Source organism: Parasteatoda tepidariorum, chromosome 7 (genome assembly GCF_982258835.1).
Source record: "Parasteatoda tepidariorum strain Cologne lab strain chromosome 7, Ptep-v5.0, whole genome shotgun sequence".
Lineage (NCBI taxonomy): Eukaryota > Metazoa > Arthropoda > Arachnida > Araneae > Theridiidae > Parasteatoda > Parasteatoda tepidariorum.
Window position 1 is genome coordinate 59,848,220 of NC_141761.1, and position 27,851 is coordinate 59,876,070.

The following is a 27,851-nucleotide window of genomic DNA, read 5'->3' on the forward strand; positions in this document are numbered from 1 at the left end:
GAAAAAAAAAGTGCTAGCCTATTGTATAAATGTTTGATAAACTAATGAAATTCTTAGAAATTTGGAAGTTCTGATTATGAATATGAAGTCAGAATTGTATATAATGTGAGCTTAAAAAAGATTAAATTAAAAATGTTCTGCAGATTATGTATTATGGTAATGCTTGAGCAGATTTGGATAAAAGAAAACTTCCTGTAAAAAAAAAACTCAATTTAAAAAAAAAAAAAACTTTTTGTGGGGATATTTCCGTATCGTGACCTGTTACACCAGCTGATCAGTGCCAAATAGATTTTAAACTTGCAGTTAGGGAAAAAAAGAAGCATGGGCTAGCTACGAGTTAAATCTTTTGAGCTGGTCCCTTTCTGTGATGTTTTTTTTTTTTTTTTTTTTTAGTTTCTCATAAGCCGCTGCTTGGAAGTTGCAAAACTTGGCGATTATTCAGCTACAGATCATAATATGGAAATATGTCCCTTTCTGCAAGCAGTTTATTAATTTTTATAACTTGTTTCATCCCTTTTGTCGCACCTCATTTTGGTGAAATTTGTTTAAAAGCAATGGATATTTTTTTTAAATGTTATAATTTTTTTAAAACTCTATATTCATTCATACCAAATAAATAAGTGTGGTAAAAAACCGAAAAAGCTTAATATAGAAATACAAAATTGCTGTATGCAAAACACTTATAATAGAAAAAGACCAGAAATTACAGCATGAAAAAAGTGTATGTTAGAAACATTTATGCTGAAAATGTTATCAACATTTTAATAAAAATAGTGGTGTGAGATTTAAAAAATTTATATTGTGTGAATAAGAATCTAAGTATGCGATTTTTAAATCATGCACTCATGCATTTTTAAATTTGCACTTGCATAAATCATGCATTTTTAAATTTGCACTTATATAATTATACACATCTGTGTATAATTATATAAGTGCAAATTTATCATGGAAAGTCAAGAATTTAAGTGATAAATACTAAAAATTCATGGAAACTTTCAGTTCATCATGGATTGTAGAACTTATAATGTTACACAATTTAAAAATCCTGCATCGCAGTTTGTATATACATGCTAGGCCTCCTGCTTTTATATTTAGTTAGTTATATTAAAATTATATTTGTTACATTGAAAAAACTTTACTCAATTGAGCCTTATAAATAAATAATATACATATATATGCAGTCAGACCACGATATAAGGTCACCCTAAGGGACATCGCAAAAATGACCTTATAGGCGGGTAACCTTTTAACCGATTCATTAGTAGCTCGTAACTAAGCACGTAAATAGTACACATTATGATTTTTTTAAAAATAGTAATACAAACGAAAATGATCGGTCATGAATTAAGTATTCAAGTCAATAAATTTTAACAGAATTAGTAAAGAATTGAAGAAAGTTCGATTTTTAAAAAAAATATAGTTAAAAATAAAGCTGTTTGCAAATTTCCTCAAAGTGAACATACATACATTACATATTACTTTATTTAAAATAAATCATTTATGCAGGTCTGTTTCGTTTTTGGTTTTATTTTTTGAACAATGTTTTCTAGATTTTGTAACTTCTCAAAATGTTCTTCAGCTCCCTCATGGTTTGTAAAAAAAATTCGTATGACATTTATTGCATTGAAGGCTTCCGCTTGGGCTACAGCTCAGTCTCAGGATCACTGTCCTCACTGTGAAACAATTTCAGAAGTTGTTACTTGTTCACTTGTTGCAACATTTTCATAGAACTTGAGAGGGATAATTGCCTTGTAAAGAAGTTAAATAGGCTTTTGTTAGAAAAGAGCTCCCCTCGCCTCAGATAAAAATGACCTTATAAGCGATAATGATTTTTAAAACTTGACCATATATCCGATAATCTGTAACAAAGAATTCCTATTCAGTTAGCCGGGACTTTGGAAAAGTGACCTTATATGCGGATGACCTTATATCGAGGTCTGACTGTCACTTTATACATATATATCGTAATTTGATAGTGCAAGGAATGATGTTGATACTTTCGTTTCGTTGAAGTTAAATTAACATATTTCCAAGAATTTACCTTAAATTTGACCTTATTTTTAAACTCGTGTTCTAATTTGTATGTTTGTTACCGCTAATTGCTGAGTTTTTTTTCAATTTGTTTAATAGTTTAGTCTTTTTTTTATTGCATTTGCTTAGATTGGCTTATTAAAAAAGTGTGCAAAGCATTGCTCAGATAAAACAATAGTGTTTTTAAGATGGGAAGTTATAATTGTTTAGATCTTCTTTTGACTTTCTTGGGTAATAATGTATTTACCCATGAAAGTCATGGAAAGTGTTTGGTAGAAGTCATGGATTTAAAAACTTTAGATTTAAGTAGATACCTTAATATAAGAATATTTGTCAGTGGCTGATTTTATAGTTATAGTATAAATGTTCGTTTTTTAATAATAATTGAATTAATAATATTGATATCATAAATATTGAATTTTTAAAAGTTATTTAAAAAAAGGAATTTTAGTATAAATTGTATTTTCTGGCATGGCTATGTTATTCTTAATTTATGTTATTATCAGTGTATTTTTCCTGAATATTTTATTTGGGGCTGGATGTTACTGCCAGATAATGAGATAGAAAACTAAGTTGATATGTAAAGGATTAGTAATTTATTTTAGGAATTGTGGTGATAAAATATTTAATATAATCAGAAATATGTTTATAGTTCATTGTAATGAACAACCAAGTAAAGTAGTTGCTTCAGTTGTATGCTTGGTTTCAGAAATCATCCAATAAGGCAATGCTGATTATTACAGTGTTTACAAGTAATTTTTAATCTATTTTTTTAAAGGCTAAAGAATTGTTGAAAAAAGAAACAAAAGTTATATCCGCTTACCAAACTTACTCAATTTTATTATTTGTTTAAATTCCTTAACTAATTTATTTTTTTTGCGATCTGTAGGTAATGAGCTGAAGAAAAGTGATTATTTAAAAAAATTCCCTAATGTTCTTTATTTTACTGGAATTTAAAAAAATAAAGAATTTAAGAAAAAGTAATTCTGAATTCTTAAAAATTCTGATTGCTTGTTTATAGTTTATAAAAAAAAGATTACAAACCTAAAGTAAGATACAGCAATCGGCTAGCAACGATAAATTTTTAAAAATCTTTTAAAAAATGTAAATGCAAGTAGCCATTTTAATGATTGTAAAATAGAATTTATAGCATTAAATTTTAATTAAAAAGTTATTAACCCTTAACGGTCTAATGTCGCCATATAAATCATAATTCATTGGCGTGCGCTGCTTCCTTCCAGGCCGCAGATCTGGCTTCTTCGCTGGAGGTAGACTTGTTTTGCTCCGAGCGAACTAGGCGATTTGCATTGCACTTTTTTGCAAATCCTGAACGTTGCATTGCCAATTTGAATACTCATGACATTCCCACGCAACCGTGCAGGCAGGGTTGGCAGGTTTTTCACATGTGACAGTTTTTGACGGTTTAAACCGTCATGTCAAACATGTCAAAAACCTATATTCATATGTAAAATTTAATTAATACCTAAAATTTATATATTTTTTATAAAGGATAGTGTTTCTTAATATGTTCTAGAAAAAATAAATTTTAAATTTTGAAGAAACACTTATATTTTGAATAGTAACCAAAATCTTGTACTTTTGAAAACTCTCATCTTTTGTAATATTATGTATTCATTTTCATGTGTTATTGAAAATCTGCAGTGATATTATTAAGAAATTTATTTATAACCAAATTTAGCGTATAGTATAGATTATACTAAAAATTAGAAATTTTTAAAGATAAACATTAGCAGTTTTGTACATTAGACATCTTTTAAAGAAAAATCTTTTAAACAGGTTGGGCACATGCAACATTCACAATCAGGGAATTTTTGTCTATTTTTTGCTCTTCTAAAGTAAACTGGGGGTGCTTTAAGTGCTTTCTGTTAAATACACAGAGTAGTTAGTGTCAATTTACAGTATATTCAGCCTATTAATTTACTATGCTGAAAATTTAGTTTATCCAAATACTTGTGAATTTCATTTTGCTGAATACTATATAGTTTTGTTGAATATCTAAATATTCAGCTGTTGAATAATTACTTCTTGCTTTCAAGATATACATTATTTGTATTCTTAATACAAGTGGAGAAAAAAAAAATTAAGAGATAAAAATTGTTTTAAAATGATAAGTGTAATAATTATAAATAAATATAATAAACAATATGAATTATATTTATCATTATTCATAAATATAACTACTTTTAAATTCAAATTAACATACTGGATAATAAAGATATTCTGTACAACATTAAAAAAATTTTTTTATACACTTGTATCAAGTTTGTATTTATACAACATAACTTGTAAGTTCCTTATAAATATTAGTTATATGTTCCTTAAATGTCAAAAATGCATAGTAATAAACTTTTAATTTTCTTAAATATCAAAAAAAAAATTTTTTTTTTTCAAAATATAAATATTTAAACAATTTTTGTGCAAAATTTTTCTGCACATGCATTTGAATATTAATTTCTGAGATTTTAAATCTGTTATTTTACCTTAATTTTAATTAAAAAATATTTTGAAACCTGCTGATTACCTATAGTATAATTAAATTTCAATATAATGCATGGCAACTGTTGGTAGTTTTGAAGTTTATATAGTTTCTTGGCAAACTTCAGTTTTTGACGGTTTCAACCAGTATTATATACCCTTGTCATGTCAAAAACCACTTTGTGACATCAAAAACCCAACTCTGTGTGCAGGGTTCAAATTAAATGGGTTTCGGTGAGCGGGGTTCGAATCCCAGTAATGGTCGATACGAATTCCTCACCGGGCTCGCACCGACCTTAGTGCTGATGTATCCTCAATGGTAGACGAATCATGGGTTAGAGTCCCCTTACCGTGAGGCTAACTGTTGATTTTTATGGTTTTCTTCTCCATGTAAAACCAAATCTGGTTAGTTCTATCAAAAAAGTCCTGCACAAAGGAAAACTTCTCCCAATACCTTAATTAAGGAATTCCCCTGTCTTCTGGATTGGGTTCAAACTTACAAGGCTATGGAGTTGAACATTAGTAGTCGTAAACCCAAAATAGGTTCGGCTGACAAACGACGGCTATAAAATAAAATATATATCTTAATCAATATAATATAATTTTTTTAATTAGTATAAAAATGGAGCGCAGTTTTAAGATTTAGTCTTAAAAATAAAAAGAGAAATATCTAGGAAACTGAAATGGGATTTTAATCATAAGAACCTTTTTAAAAAAAACCAATCTGGCAATACTGTTTTCCGTTGCTTGGAAACAGAATTTGATTCTTGTTATAGTTTATTACAACAAGCTTTTAGGTTAATTATGAAACTTGTAAAGAATTACTCAGAATCAGTTTGCTTAGGCTATTCGAATAAACATATAATAAGATTATTTACAATCAGTCTTCACTGCTCTAAACTCATTGCAAAGTGTCTGAAATAAATCTGACTAATTAGTCGCATTGCTTATTGGGAAAGTTTCCAGTTGATGGCGGTCATTTGCAATGAACCACATTTTGCAATTAGCCTTCTTTGGAAACAAAAAATTTGGAAACAATTCGGAACGAAAAATTTCTTCAAGTTTAAAGTCTTCAAAATAATCAAATTTTTTTTTGTATATTTATTTAGTTACATTTATTAATATCTTACAGACAGCAGTGTAGTTAATTGACATTTGCTCAAGAAAAAAAAAGAAAAAATCACCAAATTTTGAATGCTAGGAAAATTAGATATTAGCTTAAAAGTTAAAAAAACTGTCATTTTAAGCTAAGGAATAGCTTAAATTCTTTTATCCACTGTAAAAAGAATCAAAAATGTTTTTGTTGCTGATATGTACAGAATAAAATTGTGTATAACAATCAATCATTAAATAAAAAAATTAAAAAAATAACTTTGATTACATTCAAGCATATTACAATCTTACATAAACTTGGTATTAGGTTAATATTTGCTTTCCCTCTTTACGTTATATTGTTTAAAAAATTTTCTGGTAAATGTGTCAATGTCCTGCCATTCATACGCCAAGAAAATGACAGCCAGGATAATGACAATTTGGCATTTTCTGGCATTTAACTTTAGTTTAATTTAACATTTTGGCCGCCAAAATGTTTGGCCTTAATATTTTGGCCGTTTACATTCCGCAGAGAACAGCAGAATTTCTTGAAATAACTCGGGTAAATCTATGTAGTTTATGTTATTAATGATTTCAAGAAGACAGGAAAATGACAGCATAAAAACCTACTCACCTTGAAAAAAATTTTGAAATAGATTTTGAACCAGAAAGTTGGTTCTTTACTCATGCAATAAGACATGTTCAGATAGTATGGTGTTCTAATCAATCTATTAACATAATATATTGATTGCTGGCCCTATGTATTTTGGTTATAAATTACTAAATGAAAGTAGCCAGGAAAATGACAGATTTTCATGTAACAAACAAATTATTGACAGAAAAAATTATTTTCAACATAGTTTTTGTAAATAATATTCTGCATATATTCTAGAAATGCTTACAACGGTTGAGATAAAAAAAAAATTAGACATTGAAAAATTTATGGGAAGTTTTGAAGCTAGTTACTATAGAAAGTATTGTTTGTGTCATACCACATACCAGGATAATGAAATTTTGAAATTCAATTCAATTTTTTAACTATACAAAACAGTCAATGCTAGTACAAGGTCTTTTTAAAATGCTAACAGCAATGCTATTTATTAAAATTTAAAAGAAAAAAGTTCTTTTAGTAGTATAGTATTAGATCTTGGAGCAAGAGACTGTAAATCATCCATGTATCGTTTTTCTTACGTGATTATTCATTTAATTTTAACCTTGTTTCTTTATAATCTTGTTTCTTTATATATTTTATCCTTGTTTCTTTTCTTTCTAATCTTTCGTAATTTCATGTTTGTAAATCTTATAGTTGTTGCTTCTTGGAACACCAAAACAGCGACGACGGCCCTTTCAGAGATATGCCCTCCTGAATTGAATTCGAACCTTGTAGAATAATCCAAAAATAGAAGAACTACTATAAATGTTTTTTTGGTTGTGCGTTAGCCTAAGGCAGGCAGGCTTGAGAAAAATCAGTTGTTCCCCCCCCCCCCAAAAAAAAATTACCTAAGTATATGTCCTTCAAAAGTCATTAGAATGTCATCAAAAGATAGTTATAGAGCATTAGAATAAAACTGAGGCTATGAGAGCATTGACATCCTTAATTGAGTAAAATTCTGATGATATTGAAAGGGCATTAAAATATGGAACGAAGTTCGGGGGACGAAATTTGTCAACCAATGTCTGTCTATTCGATTATTTGAGTGTTTCATCATCGGCAGGCTTAATTTCAAATCAGAAACATAGTATGATTTGTTATTTGTAAAAAGTGATTCTCAAATCAAATGATTCCTATTTTGCGACTCTGAATCAAAGATGAGACTTAAGAATCGTGAGTCGTAATTCGTGCTCACGAAATTTACCATCTCTAATCGCGATTCATAATTCCGATATCTAAAGTTTATTGCTAATCATACATCTCGATTCGCATTACTAATCACAGTGCATGATTCTTATTAAGGCGATTTGTGTGTCTTAAATCCTGATTTGGTTTAGCGCGATTTGCAAACCTCACATTATTTGTGTATACGAGACGTACGCGTCACATACGCAGTGGTCGGAATAACTACATTATTTCTGTAGTTTAATACAACTACTTTGTTAAAAATGTAGTTTAACTACAAATACTTGTAGTGACTTCAATCTACTTTGGAATTGTAGTAACTACTTCAGTTCTTTAAGGAGACGAACTTGGCTGGAGAATTTCATTTACAACTAAGTTCAAAATGGTTTTGAATAAGAAATTAGCATACTAATGTATGCCAATTTCTATATAAGAGAATAATTGAGATATATTTAATCATGCTTAAATAAGCCAGTTTATTATTCCAGAATGTATTTTTCGAATTTGTTCATTTAACCTTCAACTTCTTACTTCTTTTTTCGACAGCGAATATTTAAGAAATTTGAAATTACCAAATACTTGCAATTTTTTTAATTGTTTAATGCTTTTCTATTTCCTCTAAGAAATTAAGTACAATGACGTTCCCTTCTTTTGAAATAACATCAGTGTTTCACGATTTTGCATTCGAAAGTGTGACCAAAGTGATAAGTTATCTATTTTTCTGAATGGCTAGTTTAAATATTAGTTATACGTGATTTTAAATATGTAATTTGTCTTAACGCTAAGCTGCAGCGCCACAGGGTCATTGATGCTTCCATTGACGAACCCTCGAAGAATTGCATCCATCAAATTCGAAAAATTAGTTGCGTTAGAACTGTGTTTCTTTTCTTAACTAATGTTAAAAATAGTTGCCAGGAATCGCTACATGTGCTATTTTTTAATGTAGCAAAGTAGCACACAAAACTGCAAACTACGAAAAAAAGTCACGATTACAGTAGTTTCACTACTTGTTTGTGCGTACTTCCGACCACTGGACATACGTATGTAAAATATATCGATAACGTAGTTAATCATAATCTGTAATCGATAAAATGCGCCTTGCTAAAATACAAATATTATTTGCAGAGCTCGTCCAAATGCAGAACATTACCTAACATCGTGCTGTAAGACATCTGCATTAAGTATTGCTTTGTTTCTTATGAATGATTAAAGAACTCTCGATGTTTTTTTATACATTTCAACTGAAGTGAAGAGAAAAGCTTTTAGAATTGAGTCGAGTTTTGTCTTTTTAAATATCAAATGCATATCATAAAAGTGTTGACCTTTTGGTTTAATGCTTGCAATTTTCTTATCTAGTTGACGTCATCTGTATCTTCTTTTTAAATAATTGAATTTGACTGTAGTATATGTTACTAGTATTTCTGCTCTTTTTAAATAAGGAAACTCTTCATTCCTTGTTAAAGGATTTTTATCTAAAATTCTTTTAAGGCCATTTAATATTTTATGTGATGTAATATCCTTACTAAGTTTACTTGATGCTAATAAAATTGGACGGTGTTAAGTTCACACGCATATATGTATATATTTTTTATTTATTTTGTGACTTGTATTTTAACCGTTATTAACTTTTTATCATCAAAAAATTGATTGCTTTTTCTCTTCAGAAATCGAAAACGGGAAAAAGGAAGAAATTTTTTTTGGCGAGTTATTTGTGACTTATATGCTCGGACATTAAAATTTTTATTTTTTATAAATTGAATTTTCTTGTTGTTAAGGCCTACATCATGTTAATCCAAGGAGGTATTAAGATAAAATTCCGATGCTTGACGAAGAAGTTCCTTTGTCTTCTGAGTAGGAAGCTAAATAATAAAATCTAGTATCTATATAGCGTGAGAGACTAAAAGGTGGGATATCATCTTTGTAGAATGACTGCTCGTTGTTGAAGGTGATATAACGTATTTGAATCTCGTGAAGTCTTGGTCTTTATCTTAGTTTTGATCTGTGTATTATTTCGTAATTCATATCAGGGTGTGACTTATGAGTCACGAATAAATGGATTCCAGCCACCGACATAACCCCCCTGTGTTTCCCCCTCCAAAGGTTATCCTAACGTGTTATTCCTAAACATATCATTCAATACTATTTCGGAGAGAGTGTGCGAATTCTCGTGATTTTTTGAAGTGTTGTCTTTTGTCATTAAAAATTTTTTTGCATGACTTATAATGAATTTCATATTAAAGGTAAATCATGCATAATATTGTTATTGTTTAAATAAATAAAAATCATTATAAAAATAATTTAGAAATCTGTACCTAGAACTACGGACAATATCTCTTCTTGCTTGCAAATGGTCTTTCTGTTCAGTTTATAGTGCCCCCTATATACCTTACCTTATAGTTTCCTTATAGTTTCTGTCTGTTACTGTGAAAAGTTTCCATGATTTTGTGAAAATGTCTTGATTTTGGAAAAAAATAATAGAAATTTAAGGTCTGTCCAGTATCTCTGTTTTTATGAAAATCATATTCTAATTTTCTGAAACTATAATTAGTGTGGAATCTGGCCTGGTCCTGTTTTTGTGGACATTTGAAAAATTGGTCCGAAGGGAAATAGCGCTAAAACCATGCCTTTAAATTATGGACGTCTTTGACTAGAAAAATTTTGTCAAGAGCCCATTTTATAAATGAAAAATGTTGCGAAAATTCCGTTTTTACTCTGAATTATTTTGTAAACAGTCCGTTTTTACGAAAAATAAATGTCTCTTAAAATGACCCTTTACCAGGGATCTGTTTAGAAGAAATTTGGGTCCGTTAACGGACCCTTCACGAAATATCTTTTCATAAAAACGGACCCTTCACAAAATGATTTTTTTTAATCGGACTCTTCACAAATTTGTTTATCTTCATTATTTTTTGTTAATCGAATAAACCCTTCCCAGGGCAGAAAACAAGAAAGATGGATGTAAACGAATTAAGTTTTGTCTTCGGCAGACGCTTCTTCCATTATTCGTACGAAATGAATATTCTGCTTTCAGCAGTATAGGCTAAATACCAAATATTTGCATGTTGCATCTCTAATTTAGAAGCAGCAATTGCTGTTTATTTTTGAAAATTTAAATTTTTTTTATTATAATTTTACAGTACTGAGCATAATTTCGTGTCTCTTTACAATTTAAAAACTCCTTGAATTTTTTTTTGCAATAACCGGACCCTATTTGCACAAATTCATAAAAGCAGGACCCTGGTTGAAAGAATGTGACTTAATGTTTATTTTATATTCACAAATTACGAGTAATTTTTTCACAATTTCACAAAATGTCTGGACAGTCCCCTGCTTACAATAGACAATGTGAAATGACTTTATTTCGATGCTATTCATTAATAATTTATTTGTACGGTGTTTTCCACCATATAGATTTTGACTTGTTCTTGTCATTTCTAACTTTTTAGTTCTTGTTTTATTAAAAAAAAATTTCAAGTTCTTTCTAATAGTTTACTTATTGATTTATTTCACATCAATCACTACATCGGGACTGGAACACTGCGACTTGGACGTTAATGAAGTGGAACAGATATATGCATAGTATTCGTGTGGAATATGCGTTGACTAATTGATGCAAGCCACATTCATAACCTTGTAATTGCACTTGTCTGCTTATTCCTATTCCCACACGTTCCTCTGTTAATCCTTAAATTGTTTTTACTAGTTACCCAAATAATTCTTTGCGGGCGAAGAAGAATCACGTTGGCGGGTCCGCTAAATCGCCCACGCTGACTCATTTCTTTTTGTTTGGGTATTTACAGCATTATAAACTTCCGCATGAATTATGTTAATTGATTGCACTTTCTTTCTAGTATTGTATAGTGCCAAATCCGTTAAACAGTTCGTTTGTTAAATGAATAGTGTAAAGGCGATCGAAATTTCGATTACTTTCAGACATAAAACTAGAACTAAATAAAGATTTTAAGTATGCTTTTCGAATAGATGTAAAAAACGCGTCATGTTCGTAATAAATTACTGTCAAAACGTCAATCGAAAATAACGCGTCATACGCTTTAGGTCCGACAGAAATATAGTTATTTTCTTTATTTTAGTCTGCTTGGATAGTATTAGTCTTAAGAATTTTTTTTTTAACATTATCTTTTAACTGATATGTCCATTCTCTAATTCACCGATTTTCCCATTTATTATTAGTGTTGTGTAAAGGTTGATTCAATGATTCGTTTCTTTTTATTCACTCGCTATATCACGAATGAGTCATAATTGCCGTAAGCACGCAAACCTATAATATTAAGTTTTTAAATGTCTTAAAAAAACCTTAAAAGAAAGTTTACCTTAAGTTTAGTTTTTCATTATGGAAAAACGTTTGCCGACGAGAAAAATATGTATTTCTTGCGTAAATTTTTTTTTTTAAACAGCACTGTGGGCCAGAAGACCATGATCTTTGGTCAAAAGTCAAAATTAAATTTTCGACTAAAATATGTGTAGGCAATTTTAATATAGCCCAAATTAAGTATTCATAATCATTCCAAATATTATAATTTTTGACTGAATGTAATAAAAAATATGTTAAAAAAATGTTTTTTTAAATTTTTATTTCTGAAATATATATAGAAATTTCACCTCACTGTTACATTTTTATCAGAGTAATTAGTCTGAAATTATAGTACAATTTTTCAATTTGTTGGATTAGTTAATACTCTTGACAAATTTATAGTTAATTCTTATCATTTGACATTTTACAATGCTTGAATGACTTAGTTCCAAAAAGTTCCACGATAATTAGCTAAACTTTTTTTTGTCGTCTTCTTTGATGTTTCTTCTTTCGAAAAAAACTGCCCCATTTTGCCCATATTGCAAAGGTGGACTAAATATACCGAAAAAACAAAAATTATGTTTTTTTTTTTTTTTTTTTTTTTTTTTTTTTTTTTTTAAATGTTATCGCGTTATTTTGTAGTATTACTTCGGAAATATAATTTGCTTTTCATTTTTAATATAAAATTACGAAAATTATTATTTTTTCATTTCTATATTTAATTATATAAACGTACTATATTTTTTATTTTTGCTCTCCATATTTCAGCCGCCATTTTGTTTCTTTGGGTATTTTTAGTGTATTTCAAAATTTCAACTACGAATTCAATTTACCTGAACATAAAAACTACTAAATAAAAAACCCCAAATTTTGAAACAAATTTTATCGAAATACTAATTTTGGACACGAAACCTTGGATGCTGGCCCTGATAGATTGGTTTTTATTATGAAATCAGTTTTCTCTTCCCCTGACTGTGAAGCTTTCTGAAGATAGCTTCACTGCGGACATAGATAGCTGTGAAGGTACAAAAAGTAAAAATATTTGAGGAAAACCGCTTTAACTATTGAAACCATCACAAAAAATACCATAGAATTAGCCATTTTGTTTTCATGTAAATTATGTAAGATTAAATAGTTTAAATAAGCAGGGCTGATTGTGCTCCGGAAAAAATCCGGATTTCCGGATTTTTCGCTAACAGTGATCCGGAAGTTTCCGGAGATCAAAGGTCCAAACGTTTCAAAACATCATAGATCACAGAAGTTTCCGGAAATCAAATTTTCAAAGGAGGAACTTTAAAACACAGTTTATTTTATTTGTTTGTAAAGGAGAGCCAGAGAGATACTTTATAAGCTTATATTCATGATTAATATTCATTTTTTATCAGTAAATAGTTGTTATAATCATAAACTTAAGAAAGACAGACATATTTGTAAATTTTAATTACTTCTCCAGGTCATCATAGGTATATGTAAAATTTTAAATATATTTTAAGTAAACTAAGAAATGTTGAGAAAAAGGAAAAAAACTTTAGTTAAATTTTTTTCAATTTAAACCGTTTTTTTTTTATACTCGAGAAATTTTCCGGAATTCTGACTTGGACTCACAATCACCCTTGAATAAGTTAATAGAATTATTATTAACAATGTATTTTTATATTTCCTATTTTATTTCCCTTCATATGAGACCAAAACAAGTAATTTATATCGAAATAAATTTGACCATTAATCTTGTAGTTACTTCATGTCAATTGGGTATAATATGAAAAAAGCACAAGTACTTCCACTTACTAGGAATAACATTTACCTTTTAGTTTAATTAATAAACTGAGTTTTAAATATGTTTACTAAATTCATAAACTTCGGTAAAACAACAATATAAATTATTTCCAAAGGAACTAGACTAATACAATTCCAACCTGGCGAGTAGCGACTTATAAACAATACACTTCGTTTGATGCTTTTACTTGTTGCTAGAAATCAGATTCGCAGAAAATGCTGTTTACTAGTTAAATTTAGTAGGAATAACACGATCTGTGACGTAGGATATAGTGTACCCAATTATAAATATTAAAAAAAAAAAAATAGTAGATTTTAAGGAAAAAGTTCAAATGTTACTTCAATAAAATATTATACTTACTTATAATATTTTATTGAAGTAATATTATAAATAGTTACTTCAATTCAATAAAATTATATTTATTAACTTCGATAATTTATTTCTTTTAATATTTCATTTAAATCCCTTTATTTATTCTTTATATGAACTATTTTGAAGTTTCAATTCTTTTGTCAAAAACTGCAGTCTGAGAGAATTTTTTTTTTCCAGAAAAAAAAAAGTATAAACATATTACGGGGGCCTGAGTCTGAATGGATTTTTTTTTTCCTTTAAAAATATATATATTTGAGGGGCCTCATTAAATGGTGAAATTGAAATAAAATCTGAGTTGTGTGATGAGTTGGGATCATCTTTAAATGAAGAAAATAAAGACGGGGAGAGAGTAGAAGGGCGAGAAAATGCATCTCATGGCTTTTTATAAACGCTTGTTGTACGTCGTCGCTTGACTTTCTCACGGCATACTGACACTGAAAGTTAACGCCTCTTTGGAGGGTATGCTATATTTGGCAGGTGATTGCCCATTGCAACGACAAAAACGACAGCTTTATTTTTCGTCATTCAAATAAATTGAGCAAAAGATTGTCATTTTTTGCATTAAAAAAAAAAAAATTCTTTTTCGTCTGAAAATTTAAAAGCTTTATTGTTGATATGGAAATATAAATTCACTTAAATTTTTATTATATTATTATTTTTTAATAATCCAGTTTTAAATAATTTTTTTGTGTAAAATTATTCCTTTAAAGGTGTCTTATTTTTCTTATAATTTTCTCTAAATAAAAATTCGAGTTTGCGGTTAAAGTTGAATTAAAAAAAAAAACGTGAATTTATATTTTGTGCTCAGTGTAATAAACATTTTGCTTGTTTACCAATTACTTTACATAACATTGTGTAATCCATCGAATCCATTATCCAAAAATAAGGTTATTTCTTTATTTTCTTAATTTAAGAATGCTGCAGATATTCCTTATTGCTTCTCCAAATTATTTTTTTTGGAGAGAAAAAAATTTGAATTTGCGATAATTTTCCCGTAACAAATGGTTGCATTGTAATAATTTTAAATTTTTTAGAATTTAGAAACTTTCCTTAAATAAATTTTTATTATAGAACTCAAAATTCTCTTGTACGTTAACATGAAGAGACAAGGTTCTTCGGAGCAGACGATTTAGCGATTTTATATTTATCATATTAAATTTAATTTTTATAATCTGTTTTTACTATTGCCTTTTTTTAATTTTAATAAACTTCAGTAAAACAAAGTTAACTTTTACTTAAATCTACCTTGTTATATGTTTGCAAATCTGAGATTTTCTTGAGAATTTTTTTTTTCCTCATTTACATTTTTAACCATAATTTTTTTTAAAAAAAGAAGAAAAAAAAATTGGGGGGTAGAATGAAAGTGTATGGAGCGAAGTATAAATTTCTTTATAGAATTAGAATGTTATTATAATTATCTATGTTTCTAATTTATAATATTTTATATGATTAAAAAAAAAGAGACTTATAATGTTTATTGCTAAACCATACTTTTTTTTTGTTGAAAAGTTGCAATTTAATTTTTTTTTATTCCACACGTTGCTTTAGCTTGCAAATATTCGTTAGTCGAGCTGAACGATATCAGAATTTAAATATCCCCAAAAATATAGATATTTCGCCCTATAAATCAGTGCTTTTCAAGATAGCTGATTTAAATTTTAATATTGGCGATATTTTCTGTGTCCAATTTAAGAAACAAGCATTAAACTTTTAATTGTATTAAAAATTGAGTAACATGAACTTAAAATATTGCAACATCACGACGCTCACGATAATTGTCTATAATTATCTTGTCTTATTTGATATTTATGTTATACACGATATTTATCTGTAGGTTTAGTATTTACGATAGATCGTGAGAATGCATTAAAAAAAATACCGTTTTTGCGATGTCTTATATTGATTTTTCATAATATATCGAGCAAATAGTATATAAGTGAAAATCTATTTTTTAAGGACAAATATAAGAAGGACAAATATAATATATATTTCTTCCGCATTATGCAGTTTTATTATATGCATGGATTATTAAAATTTTGCGCACTTCAAGTTCGCCTAAAGGCGAATTATTGTCACTGCTCTTACTATTATTGTTTCACTTATGCTTTTATATCTATTTCTTCCGAATTGTCTGGCGTTTTTCTGAAGTTAACTGAAGCTATTTTGAGTAGGGGGGAAAAACGTTGTTTTCACTCTTCATTGTTACAGGACTAGTGTCTAAGAAATGGATGACGTCATATGATTACAATTTATTTTTGAAATTATCTCTGGAAGTCTATTGCGTTGAAATGAACCTTCAGGTTTGTTTTGAGTTTTTCCGTTTTATAGCTCGAATTTTGTTTCGTTCAATATTTTAATATTTTACTCTCGATTTATTTATCATTAATTAGATCCATGAAAAAAATTTTCTTATTAAGAAGACACATAATTGCATTGATTCTGTTTCTTGAGCATGCCTATATGCGAAAATGAAATTCCTTCATTTTATAAATCGCGTGTTTTCATATCCACATATTGGCGATTTTCTTTCCCCTTAGCTTAGAACATGTTAACGAACAACGGTGTTTCCATTAACAACCTGTTTTCTCCTAGGGGTTGCCAATTCTTTTACGAGTATGCCACGGGCGTCTGTCTGGATATTTTTCTTTTTTCCTTTCTTTTTACCCTTTTATCTTTTTTTTTTTTTCAGTCCCGGAAAATGTTATGTTAGAACAAGAAATTGCCATGTCATTGACCCTGAATATTATATTTATAAAAATATATTACCTTGGAATCTGATTTTTAAAACGAGAAAAATTAAAGTACAAAAAAATACAGTATTAAACAGCAGAAATAATTTAATTAAGTGTTGTACTTTGCAGTTTTTGAATTTGTATTAAGAACATTTATTTTTAAACTTATAATGAAATTTTTTTTTTTATCGATATTTATTATGAAAACTAATTCTATTCACTACCTATCTAATAATTAAGAATGAAAATATTCTAGATTTAAATCCCCACCCCAAAAAATGTGATATGAATATATTTATTTTTCGATATTCTGTTGAGTGTGTGAAAAGTTTTTACTTTCAAACTAGATTTTAAAAAAAATCTTGTAGTATTAATTTTGAATGGTGGAGTTAATTAATATGAGCTACATGAAAGGAAAAAAAATTAAAATTGTTGAGTTAAATTTAATGGAGTGTGGGAGAGGGGGGACAGAATTCTAGGACTCCTGTTGTACCACACTTATTAAACTCAGTTTTTAATCTAGTCTTTAATTTTTACGTAACAGATCGCTAATATTAGTTAATTTTTTTTTTAAATTTACCTTATAACTTACTATTAAAAATTATTTATGATAAAATAATGTCTGTGCAAAACATTTTATTGATAAATTTTTTCACTCTACTGAATCTCTATAGTGCTCCGAAATATTTTCTTTTTATATTTTTCTTTTTTGATAGACTAATTAAATTAGTGAAAATCTTAAGTTTTTGGAAATCAATAAATGTCATAAATTATTAGTGATAGCTCCATGATTCTGAGCTTTTGAATGATTTGTTTTTAAATATCAAAATACTGATACCTAAAAAGAATTTTTTTTGGGGGGGGGGATCACCTCTAAGAAATGGAAACACTGATTTTTCATTCAGGATTAGGTGTTTAATATAATTTATTGAATTATTTTATACAAGTTTTTTTGTTTTAAATCCAACTACTTTTTAATACAAAACAGACCATCACCAGGTATCCTTGACATTAACTTTGTCCTCTGAGGTTTTATTTATTTTAATTGGGATATCTATAACTTCCATGTGCCCGAGTTACATTTTCTCCTTTTACTTTCCCCTCCATGTAGATTTGTCCGTTTTATGTAAATCTGAAATCCACAATTCTATGAGATGCCCTAGTAATTGTTTAGATTTCTACTTAAATTTTTTTAACAGCCACGAATAAAAGCATAACTTAGTTTCTTTACCTTGATGAATGTGATATTGTAAATTTCATCTCACATCTTCAGTATATTATTATTATGACTTTTCTTTTGCCTTTAAACTCAGCATTCAATCTTAGACTTTAATTTCTGGGAAGCCTTTTATTGTAGGGGTTTGTCTTATTCGGGTAAATGCTAGTGCCACAGTAATCTGCTCCTCCTGTACTTAGTATGCAACTTTCTTAAATATGTTTTTAAGACGTGGTTCCATATTTCATAGTAGTTGTATATTGCTACTTTCAAATCCTTTCATATTGTTCAAATGAAACTTCTGTTGGACAAGACAGTAAAAACTGTGATTTTTTTACAATAGATTTTATTATTGTGTGTCCAAAACACAATTTCTTCCGCAATCTAACAGTCAGACTTAGATAAAATGAAAAAAAAAAAAAAAAAAACTCTACGAGCACAAAATTCCAAATTTTCTGCAACTCTTGTAAGTAGTTTCAACCCTTTTGTCATCGTCTAATTTTGACAAATTTTTTTCAAAAATTGCTGTTTGTTTTTAAAAGTGTTTAATTTTTATAAAACACTATATTGAATGTCATACATACCAGTAAATATTTCTTTAAAACTAAGCAGTTTTTTGAAGATATAAAACTAGTTATTGACTTATGTTATTTTATCTTATGCTCCTATTTCACTGTATATTTAAAATCTTAAGTTGCTCAGAAATATTTCAGTGCAAACATTAAAATTTTTTTTTCATGATGAGTAATGCTATAGAAATCTGCTTTCTGAATTTAAACATGTTTTGTTCAAATAATTTTCTCTTTAAGCTTTATTATTTTTTTTATTGGTGACTTTCATACTCTTTTAAAGATTTTTTTTCTCCTTGATTTAAATAAATATTTGCTGAACATTTATTTAAATCAAGAGAGTAGTATGGTTTTTATTACATGGTAGTTTTAAAAAAAGTTTACAGAAAATAAAAGACATGATTTAAATCGTTGGTTTTTATATTCTGATTTCATGAAATGATACTCTTTTTAAAAATAATCTTAATATTATATTAGATTCATATGTCTTTGATGGCATCGTTATAAAATGTACTCTCTTTGCAGCTGGAGGTGTCGGAAAGAGTGCCTTGACTATTCAATTAATACAAAATCAGTAAGTGTGATTGTTATTATTTTTAAATACTGAAAAAATTTTAGAAATTAAAGACACACTTGAAAAAGTATAAAATTTTGAAATAATAACTGTTTCTAACAGAGATTGTAGATTGGAAATATTTTGCATCTTTTATTCAAATATACGTTCTTAAAAGAGTTCAGCTTACAAGTTTTTAACAATATCATTTTGTTGTATATGAAAATTTAATGAACTTAATTTTTTTAAAGAAATTAAAAATTAAAACCAATTTATACTAAATATTTTCCTGTCTTGAAAAAATAAAATATGAATATTTGCGATGTATTTTGAAAAGTTAAATAAATACTAGTGATCTGTAAAAAAGGCAGGAACATGTATTGTAAATTTTATTTTACTTTTCAAAGTAACTGTCATCACATGGAATTACTTTTTCCTGAATAATGTATATTATTTTTATAAAAGTTAGAGTTTTTATTTGTTATCTTGGTTTTCATTGGGTCAGAAAACTTAAATTGTCAGAGAATAAAATAATTTCTGGTCAAAATCGTGCAGCAAAGTTTTCCTAAATTCTGGATATAACAATAAGTGACCAATGAAGTTCAAAGTAAATAAGTTAAACACCTATTTTTGTTATTTATTGAAAGAATTAATTAAAATTTGAATATAAATTGGTGAAAACTATTTTAGTTTAAAGAATTTGTTTCACATTTCTTCTTTTACATTTATAAATGCAGTTCAATCATTCTATGTTTTTTAAAATTATACTTTCTTTTGGTTCTTGATCGTAAGCAAAATCTAAAATTAATTACTATACTGATGGATTATTTGACTTTTTATTTTTTTACTTTCTCTAATTTATGTGAAAAATATTGCTTTTGTCAATAATTTATATTACTGTGTATTTGAAACTCTACACATTGAAACACCTAAAATTTTATTTTTTGCAAAATTTAATGTTTGATAATTTTTCTGTCGCAAAGCAAAGTATATTTAATTGCTAAATTTACTAAAAAAAAAGAAAAGAAATTTTTTTTTTATTTCTGATGAAATATCGCTGTGTTTTGCAAAAATGTAATCTGGGATTTGTAGAAATCTTCTGGCAAAGTTGGGGAATTTTATTTCTAAAATTGAGTGGGCAAGTTTTGTTCATCTGTTAAAAGTTCCTATGTTAATAATGGAAATGGTGAAAAATATCATTGTAAAATAAGGGCTATAGTTTTGCGATATTGAAAAGCTACTCCAATGCTGCATTGTTTGGACTTGTAAAACTTGCGAAAATAGAAAATTATTTATTGATTTTATTATTTTTTATTTTTATTAACATAAGAGAGCACAGCAAGAATTTAAATTGGTATAGAGAAGTGCATAAAAAATGGAGATGAACAATATGGCTAATAAAGGAATTTGATGTAAATTTACATTAGGTTATCTCATTTAAAAAATAGTGATTAGTTGGAAGATGCACATAAACATAGACACATTGTTGGAAACCATTTATTCGCATTGTTGCCATATAACTGTTGCAACTAAAATAATACCTATAACTTTTACAAACATAATAGCATAAGTAAAACAAAATACATAGTTTGTTAGATGTGCTTCAACTACTTTCATATTATTTATTGTATTTTTTCTTTTCTAGTTTTGTTGATGAATATGATCCTACTATTGGTATGTGTAACTTTTTATTTTTTAATATTATAAAATTTTGTTTAAAACAATGTTTTGTTGAGTTAAAAGAAAGCTGCTTACTTTAAACTCAACTATACATACATATTAAATTACACTTCAAAACTTTGAAAGACAGAGAAAGACTTTCTCCTTATTGACCACCGTAGTTAGTATGGATTAATATTTAAGGATGGGGAGAAATGACATAAATGCCAACTGCTCTGGATTCTACAAAATATTTTTAAAAAACTAGAAAACCACAGACTAAGATTTGTAGATTTTAGGTTATTTTGCCAACTTTTTAAATGTACCAATGTGACGTGTCACATAAACCATAGAATAATTTAGAAGTAGTGGTAAGTAAAAACCCTATAAATCGAATTTATTAATCCAAGAATTGTACATTAAAAGATTACGACTCAAAAATATTTATCTGCTATACGGAGCAAGTTGGCATCCGTGAAGTGACCATCACTATAACTACCCAGGACCATTTAGATAAGAGTTGCTTTCCCATAAGATGAATTATAAGGAAAATATGTGTAGTAAAGGGATGCCCCCATTTGTGTTTTATGCTCGGTCTGAAAAGAAGTGATCAATCAGTGCATGCCGATTTAGTAACTGCAAGCGATGGTGATGAGAAAAGTTACTTAAGTTGTGCTAAAGAGTTAGGAATTAAAAGAGTTTAAACTTTGGTCCAAAGGACGAGTAACTAGAAGTTTTCAAAAGTTAATATGCATTTTCACTGGTTCCTTATATAAACCTTATAGGATTTTTAAAAGAATACTTAGTTTATAAAATAAAAAAATTTAATTTCAAGAAGGTAAATTAACGAAGGACCGCAAATATATACACATGAATATGGGGAGGGGCATATAAATTCTAACCAAAAAGAAGCTTACAGAATGAAAGTGTAAAAAATACACACAGTAATATAAATTTGAATGAAATATTTTAAAGAAAATTTAAAATGTTTAAGCAAAAACCAAATTAAAAGAATTTTTTATTGCGTTCAGAAGTTCCCAGGAGCCGTACATCAACCGTCGGTGGGCCGCATGTGGCCCACCGACGGCATTTATTGACGGTATTTTAAGTTACAAAATAAGACACAGAAACACCTTCTCTGATAAGTACTTTTTTTTCCGAACTTGGATTTCTGACCCTCAAAATACTGCTATCTGGGAAATATGGTCCCAATAGTTTTATCCAGAAGAGTGGTCCAAAGTTTGGATCCCTTAATGTTAATTTTACTTTTTGCATATATATCATATCTGGATAACTTTTTAAGCAGATTGAAAGATTTTCACACACAATTATAAAATTTGTTTATCCAAAGATAATTCCATGCAAAAAAATAAATTTCAGTAAATATTTATTATTTTATTCTATAATAGTTTAAAAAATTTTGAATTGTAAGGTGTAAATTTTTTTGTATCAAAATGCAAAATTTGAACAAAATCAGTAGAATAGTTTCTGAGAAATCTAGTTTTAAGTATCTGACTTTTTTGAAATTCAATTCCTCAGGAACTATACGACCAATTTCGCCCAAATTTAAAATTTTTTTTATGCCATACAATTCAAAATATTTTAGACTATTGAATAAAATAATAAAAGTAATAAATATTTACTCAAATTTTTTTTTTGCATTTAAGTATCTTTGGATAAAAGAATTTTATATTTGTGTGCAAAATTTTTCTAATTCGCTTAAAAAGTTCACAAGATATGGCAAAATACACAAAAAGTAAAATTAACATTATGAGGTCAAAACTTTGGAGCTGTCTCCTGACCAAACTATTGAGACCATATTTCCTAGATTGGGGGTCAGAAATCTGAATGCATCGAATAAAAGGTGTGTTTATTCAGAGAAAGTACATTTTTGTTTCTTATGTGGTAACTTAAAATATCATCTGCTCTAATTAGCATATTTGAGGTCACCCCCTCGAACCATTAAGAGTGAATCTGAAAGCGTGAAGATCTGATCATTAAATCAAAAATTATTAAGGATGGTCTTTTTTTGGGGGGGGGGGGGCAAACTGAACATTACTTGTCACATTTGTCTCGGTTAAGGGATTAATTGTGATTTTTATTGCACACTTACTCATTTATAGTAAAACTGGTTTTGATTGAAAATTCCAAGATTTGTTTAATATGGCAACAGATATTAATTTTCACTAAGGTAAAACTATTGTTTTTCCTTCACTTGGGAATTAATAAATTTTACCAATTATGAAAATGTATACACTAAAAGCACTCAGTTTGATTTGTTTTTAATAACCAAGTCTTTTGTATAAAGTTTGGGATATTTTTAAAAACCTCTGCAATAAAAAGCCCTTATATTCTATTTTCTCTGGTTTTATTCCAATAATGCAAATTCCATGAGGTACGTGCATTTTATTTCTTCTGATGTTTGATTAGTAAAGTAGTTATATTAATGCTTTGCCAACCAATCAAAGAAATCTCCTTGTTTTCTAAACTATCAGTACATGTGTGATTTGGAAGAACTCCCTGTTTGGCAATAGTTATAGCTTTTAAAAAAATGTGTGTGGGGGGGGGGCTGCTAGATTATACTCAGGCCCACTTTGTTCGACCAGCAGAGTTTCTTTATTTTGCCAAACTAAAGATGAAAAACTATACCACAATTATTCCCTTTCTAATGATTTTTTCAATGATATTATCTCTTGAATTTTATAAATGATGTAATGAAATGTATATAAATGATTCTAATTCCATACTATAAAATGATAGAAATCTGTAGTTTTTTTTTTCTTCTTCCTTCTAATTTTTACTGTAAAGTGTTAATTTTAGTCAATCAATTTAAAGATGAGAACAGTACTACAATTTCTAATGATTATTTTGAATGATATTAATATTATGAATGATATTAATATTATAATGATGTAATGAAATGTATTTAAATTATTTTAATTTAATACTATAGTATGATCAAAATCTGTAGTTCTTTTTCTTCTGCTACGTTAATAAATTTAAAGATGAAAACTATACCGCAATTATTCTCTTTCTGATAATTTTTTCAGATGATATTAATATTATCTCTTTAATTTTATTAATGAGGTAATGAAATGTATTTAAATGACTATATCAATATTATAAATATGTAGTTTTTTTTCTTCTACTTTTAACAAAGTGTTTTAATTAATCAATTTAAAAATGAAAACTGTACCAGAATTATTCCCTTTATGATGAATTTTATTAATGATGCTATTAACAATATCTCTTAAATTTTATTAAAGATAATGAAAGGTATTTAATTTATTCTAATTTAATACTAGTGAGTCATGGAAATTGGTAGTTTTTTTTTCTCGAATTTTCACACCATGTCAGTTTTGTTCCTTCGTCTTTATATTCCCTCTTTTTTTATTTTACTGATAACATTATGGTTTCTTTATTGTAACTAATTTTTCTATGGACATTGTTTAAGAGTTAAATTATTTTGTTTTATGCTAACAGAGGATTCATACAGGAAGCAAGTAGTCATAGATGGAGAAACATGCCTTCTAGACATTTTAGATACTGCAGGTCAAGAAGAGTATAGGTAAAAAGAAATTATGAATTTGCTGGGAGATCTAAATTATAACTTCAAGTTTAATCATTATTAATATAATTATCTTGTCTATCTCATTTTCTTAAAATCTAACGTATTTTTCTGTTTTATTAGTCTATCTTCCATAGTTTTATGCCAAAGTGTACAGTATTACAATTTCTGACTATAATATTTTATGATTTTTCCTAGTAAAATCTTTAATTTAACAACAATCCATAGTTCCTATTTGTCAAACGGGACATATGCTTGCCTTTTTATGCAAATCCTCACAAATAGGCAAAATATTCATTGCTTCATGGTGATTCAAAACCTACCTGAAATGTTGAATGCTGATTGTTTTTATATGATAGCTGTTAATACAGATTTTTTTTCAGGAGCAAATAATTTAATATATAGTGATGATGCATACTATAAAAAGTATGCATAGTAAACTAAAAAAAAAAAGAGAAAAAAATTAAATAAAATAATGAAATAAAAACTAAGTTTGAAGAGACTCTATATATAAAAATGAAGGGCTTGCTTTTTTTAAGACGTCACACACTTTTAATTCGACGATAGTACTCGGAAACACATTTTATTTTTAACTGATTATGACTGCAATATAAAATTGAGTGAAAGTTTTGTATGTTTGGAAGTGAAAAATTATTATATTTTGTTGCATTTTATCTATGAAAACTCTCGTCGAGTATGGCCAACATTTGCTCATCACGTCATTTTTCTTGCCCAAACAAACAAAAACATAATTGATATGTTATATGGAATATTACATCTTTTTTTCCCCAATGAAATACTTCATAATTAACAAATCAATTAATTAATAAATTTCATAATATCTATGTTCCTTTTTTTATTATTAAAATGTGCAGAACAGGCCATCTACCTTCCGGTTATGAAAGTTTTTATGACCTTTATTTGATAACTTTCAAGTCTTTTTGAGCTAACTAATGTTTAGGATAAAATTTCTCCAACGAATCTGATATTGAGAAATAAGAATTTGTTAAGAAAATGTGGTTATTAGGAGATCCACTGAAAAGATTTTTGTTTGAGATGCTAGACACTCTGACAATAGCTATAGCCATCATTTGTTGCAACTTGTTTAGAAAATACCAGTTTTTATGTAGTTTTACTAATACTAAAATTAAAATACATATTTATGAGAATCCTGTTTTTAATTATCGATTACCAGGTCCCTCTTAAAAAATAATTTTCATTTATAAAAATTATGTATGGAAAGAAAATAAATAAATTTTGGGAAAAAAATGCAATACCACGAATCAATTGAATAAATCTTATTACTAGTCTTAAGCTGAGAATCTTTTGTTAAAAATGTTTATTTCATTTAAAAAATAAAAAAAATATTTAATTTTTTTTGTTTTAAGTTAGAAATTCCATCATTTTCATTTTAAAATTTATACTTCTATGTTGCTTTAAAACTAAAGATTTATTTTGTTTTCATTAAATGAATTTTTTTCTCAGTACAGTTTTGACTTTTCTAATGGTATACTTTTTCAGTGCTATGCGAGATCAGTATATGAGGACTGGGGAAGGCTTCCTCTTAGTATTTGCCGTTAATAATACAAAATCGTACGAAGATATTAGTATGTACAGAGAACAAGTATGTGTATTTTATTCTTTTATAGTTATCTTACTTTCCATTAAAATTTATGTTTTTTAGTTTTTTGTTTTTCTTTCAATATTAAGTAGCAAGACTTATTAAATCTATTTATGTGAACATTTATCGTAAAAAGTCTTATTTTTGCACATATTTCCTGCAAACTCTGCAATTTACTTTCTACAAGTTTTGTGTTATCATATTATTCACATAATCTGAGCAGTTCTATACATTATTATTTTTATTAGTTAAAAGAAATTATTAAACTATGAATAAATGCTTTTTCAGAATAAAGATCAGCAAACTTTATATTTGTGCTAAAAATGTTAATATCAGTTAACATTTGTTATGATATTACTATGAAGAGAAGATGTGGCATGTTTCACAAATCCTCATAGATTATTTGATAACCTTCATGGCCAAGTTTTTGCCTTCTTTATGCCCAGAAGTCTGGCACCATAATGTTATTTCTAAGAAAAACAAGCACTCATATGTTGACTTTAAATGAGATCAAAAAATTTGTAGTTTTTCCATTTTTTTGCACATTTAATTATGATATATATATGAATATGGCTATGAAATGACACAAAAATTAAATGTAATTCAAGTCTTAAAATTACTTTCTGGTGAAAATCCGAAGACTTTTTTACCTTCTTAGCTAGACTGATTTTTCTGCTTATGTCTGAGAAAGGAGAAATAAAAAAGTAATTTATATCCATTGATCTTGTTTAAACTTGAAAATTTTTGTTTACAGTCTATGTATTTAGCTTAAAATATTTCATATCCTAATTTTAATTAATTCTTGAAATAATCATTTATGCTAATATTTAGACACGTTTTGTTTTATGTTTATTTATCATGTCATTTATGCATTTGTCAATTAAGCATGGGTAATACAAATCATGTGGGTAGATTAATGAAAATAAAAATTGCTCAGAAGACCTAATTAATATTTATCTTAATAAATTTTTTAACACAAATATAAGTACTGCATGATTGGGGCTCTGCGGAGAAAAGTTTTTCTTTTAAAGGGTGTTATAGGTGCAGTTCTCAAATAGTTAGAGAACTGCTGCTGTAATTAATGATATAATGCAAAACATAAGGTATTGGTGTGAAAAGTTTGCATTTTTTTTTTGTTTTCTTTTATTTTCTTGAATGTACAAAAAAATTTCAAAATACCTATGTATTTTCTACTTTTTGTTTTCAGATTAAACGTGTTAAAGATGCAGATGATGTTCCTATGGTTTGTAAGTATATGAATTTTAGAATTAAAAAATTAGTGTTTGCTCTTCTTAAAATATGTATTTAAACTCTTTCTGTTTTTCATTTTCAGTGGTCGGCAATAAATGTGATCTCCCAATGAGAATGGTGCACATGCATGGGGCTGCTGAATTAGCTAAAAGTTATGGTATTCCGTTTATAGAAACATCTGCCAAGACTAGAATGGGTGTAGACGACGCCTTTTACACATTGGTTCGAGAAATCCGTAAAGATGTAAGCTTCTTTATAAGATTACAGAGATGCCAACTTGCTCCGGACAGCGAATAAATATTTTTGAGTGGTAGTTTTTTAATGTGTGAACCTTGGCGTAATAAACTCAATTTACTGGGTTTCACTCGCCGATATTTCTAAATAAATCAAAGGCATGTATAATAAGCCGCTTTATTACAGTTACGCTGTGTTGAGCCTTTTAAAAATTTGACAAAATGAACCGAAAGTCAGGAAATTTCTGTTTATACTTCTCTACCGCTTTTTAAACTGTCTAATCTAATCCAGAGCAGTTGGCATCTCTAAGATTATGATCATATTCATGCATTTAAATCAATTTATTGCTAAAAGTATATTTCTTGCTTTCAATGTGTATAATCAATATTAGTCTGATAAGCAACTCAATATTTAGAGATCACTGCTTCTCTGTAATATATTGCAAAACTGACGTTTTTATTTTTCACTTTGTGAGATAAATACAGATAAGCCAATTAAAATGAAAGGAATTTTCAATCTGTTTATGTTAAA

General features: G+C 27.8%; 1 protein-coding gene across 1 annotated transcript in view; it reads left to right on the plus strand.

The window, feature by feature from the left end:
* The window catches only part of Ras85D (GTPase ras-like protein 1), a 41,000-nt gene that overhangs the window by 2,484 nt on the left and 10,665 nt on the right, over positions 1 to 27,851 (plus strand). Inside the window, exons 2-7 of the mRNA XM_016064137.4 lie at positions 18,960 to 19,008; positions 20,633 to 20,661; positions 24,130 to 24,214; positions 25,736 to 25,838; positions 27,043 to 27,082; positions 27,169 to 27,329. Of these exons, the coding sequence (XP_015919623.1) occupies positions 18,960 to 19,008; positions 20,633 to 20,661; positions 24,130 to 24,214; positions 25,736 to 25,838; positions 27,043 to 27,082; positions 27,169 to 27,329 (467 nt within the window). The remainder of the gene's footprint in view (positions 1 to 18,959; positions 19,009 to 20,632; positions 20,662 to 24,129; positions 24,215 to 25,735; positions 25,839 to 27,042; positions 27,083 to 27,168; positions 27,330 to 27,851) is intronic.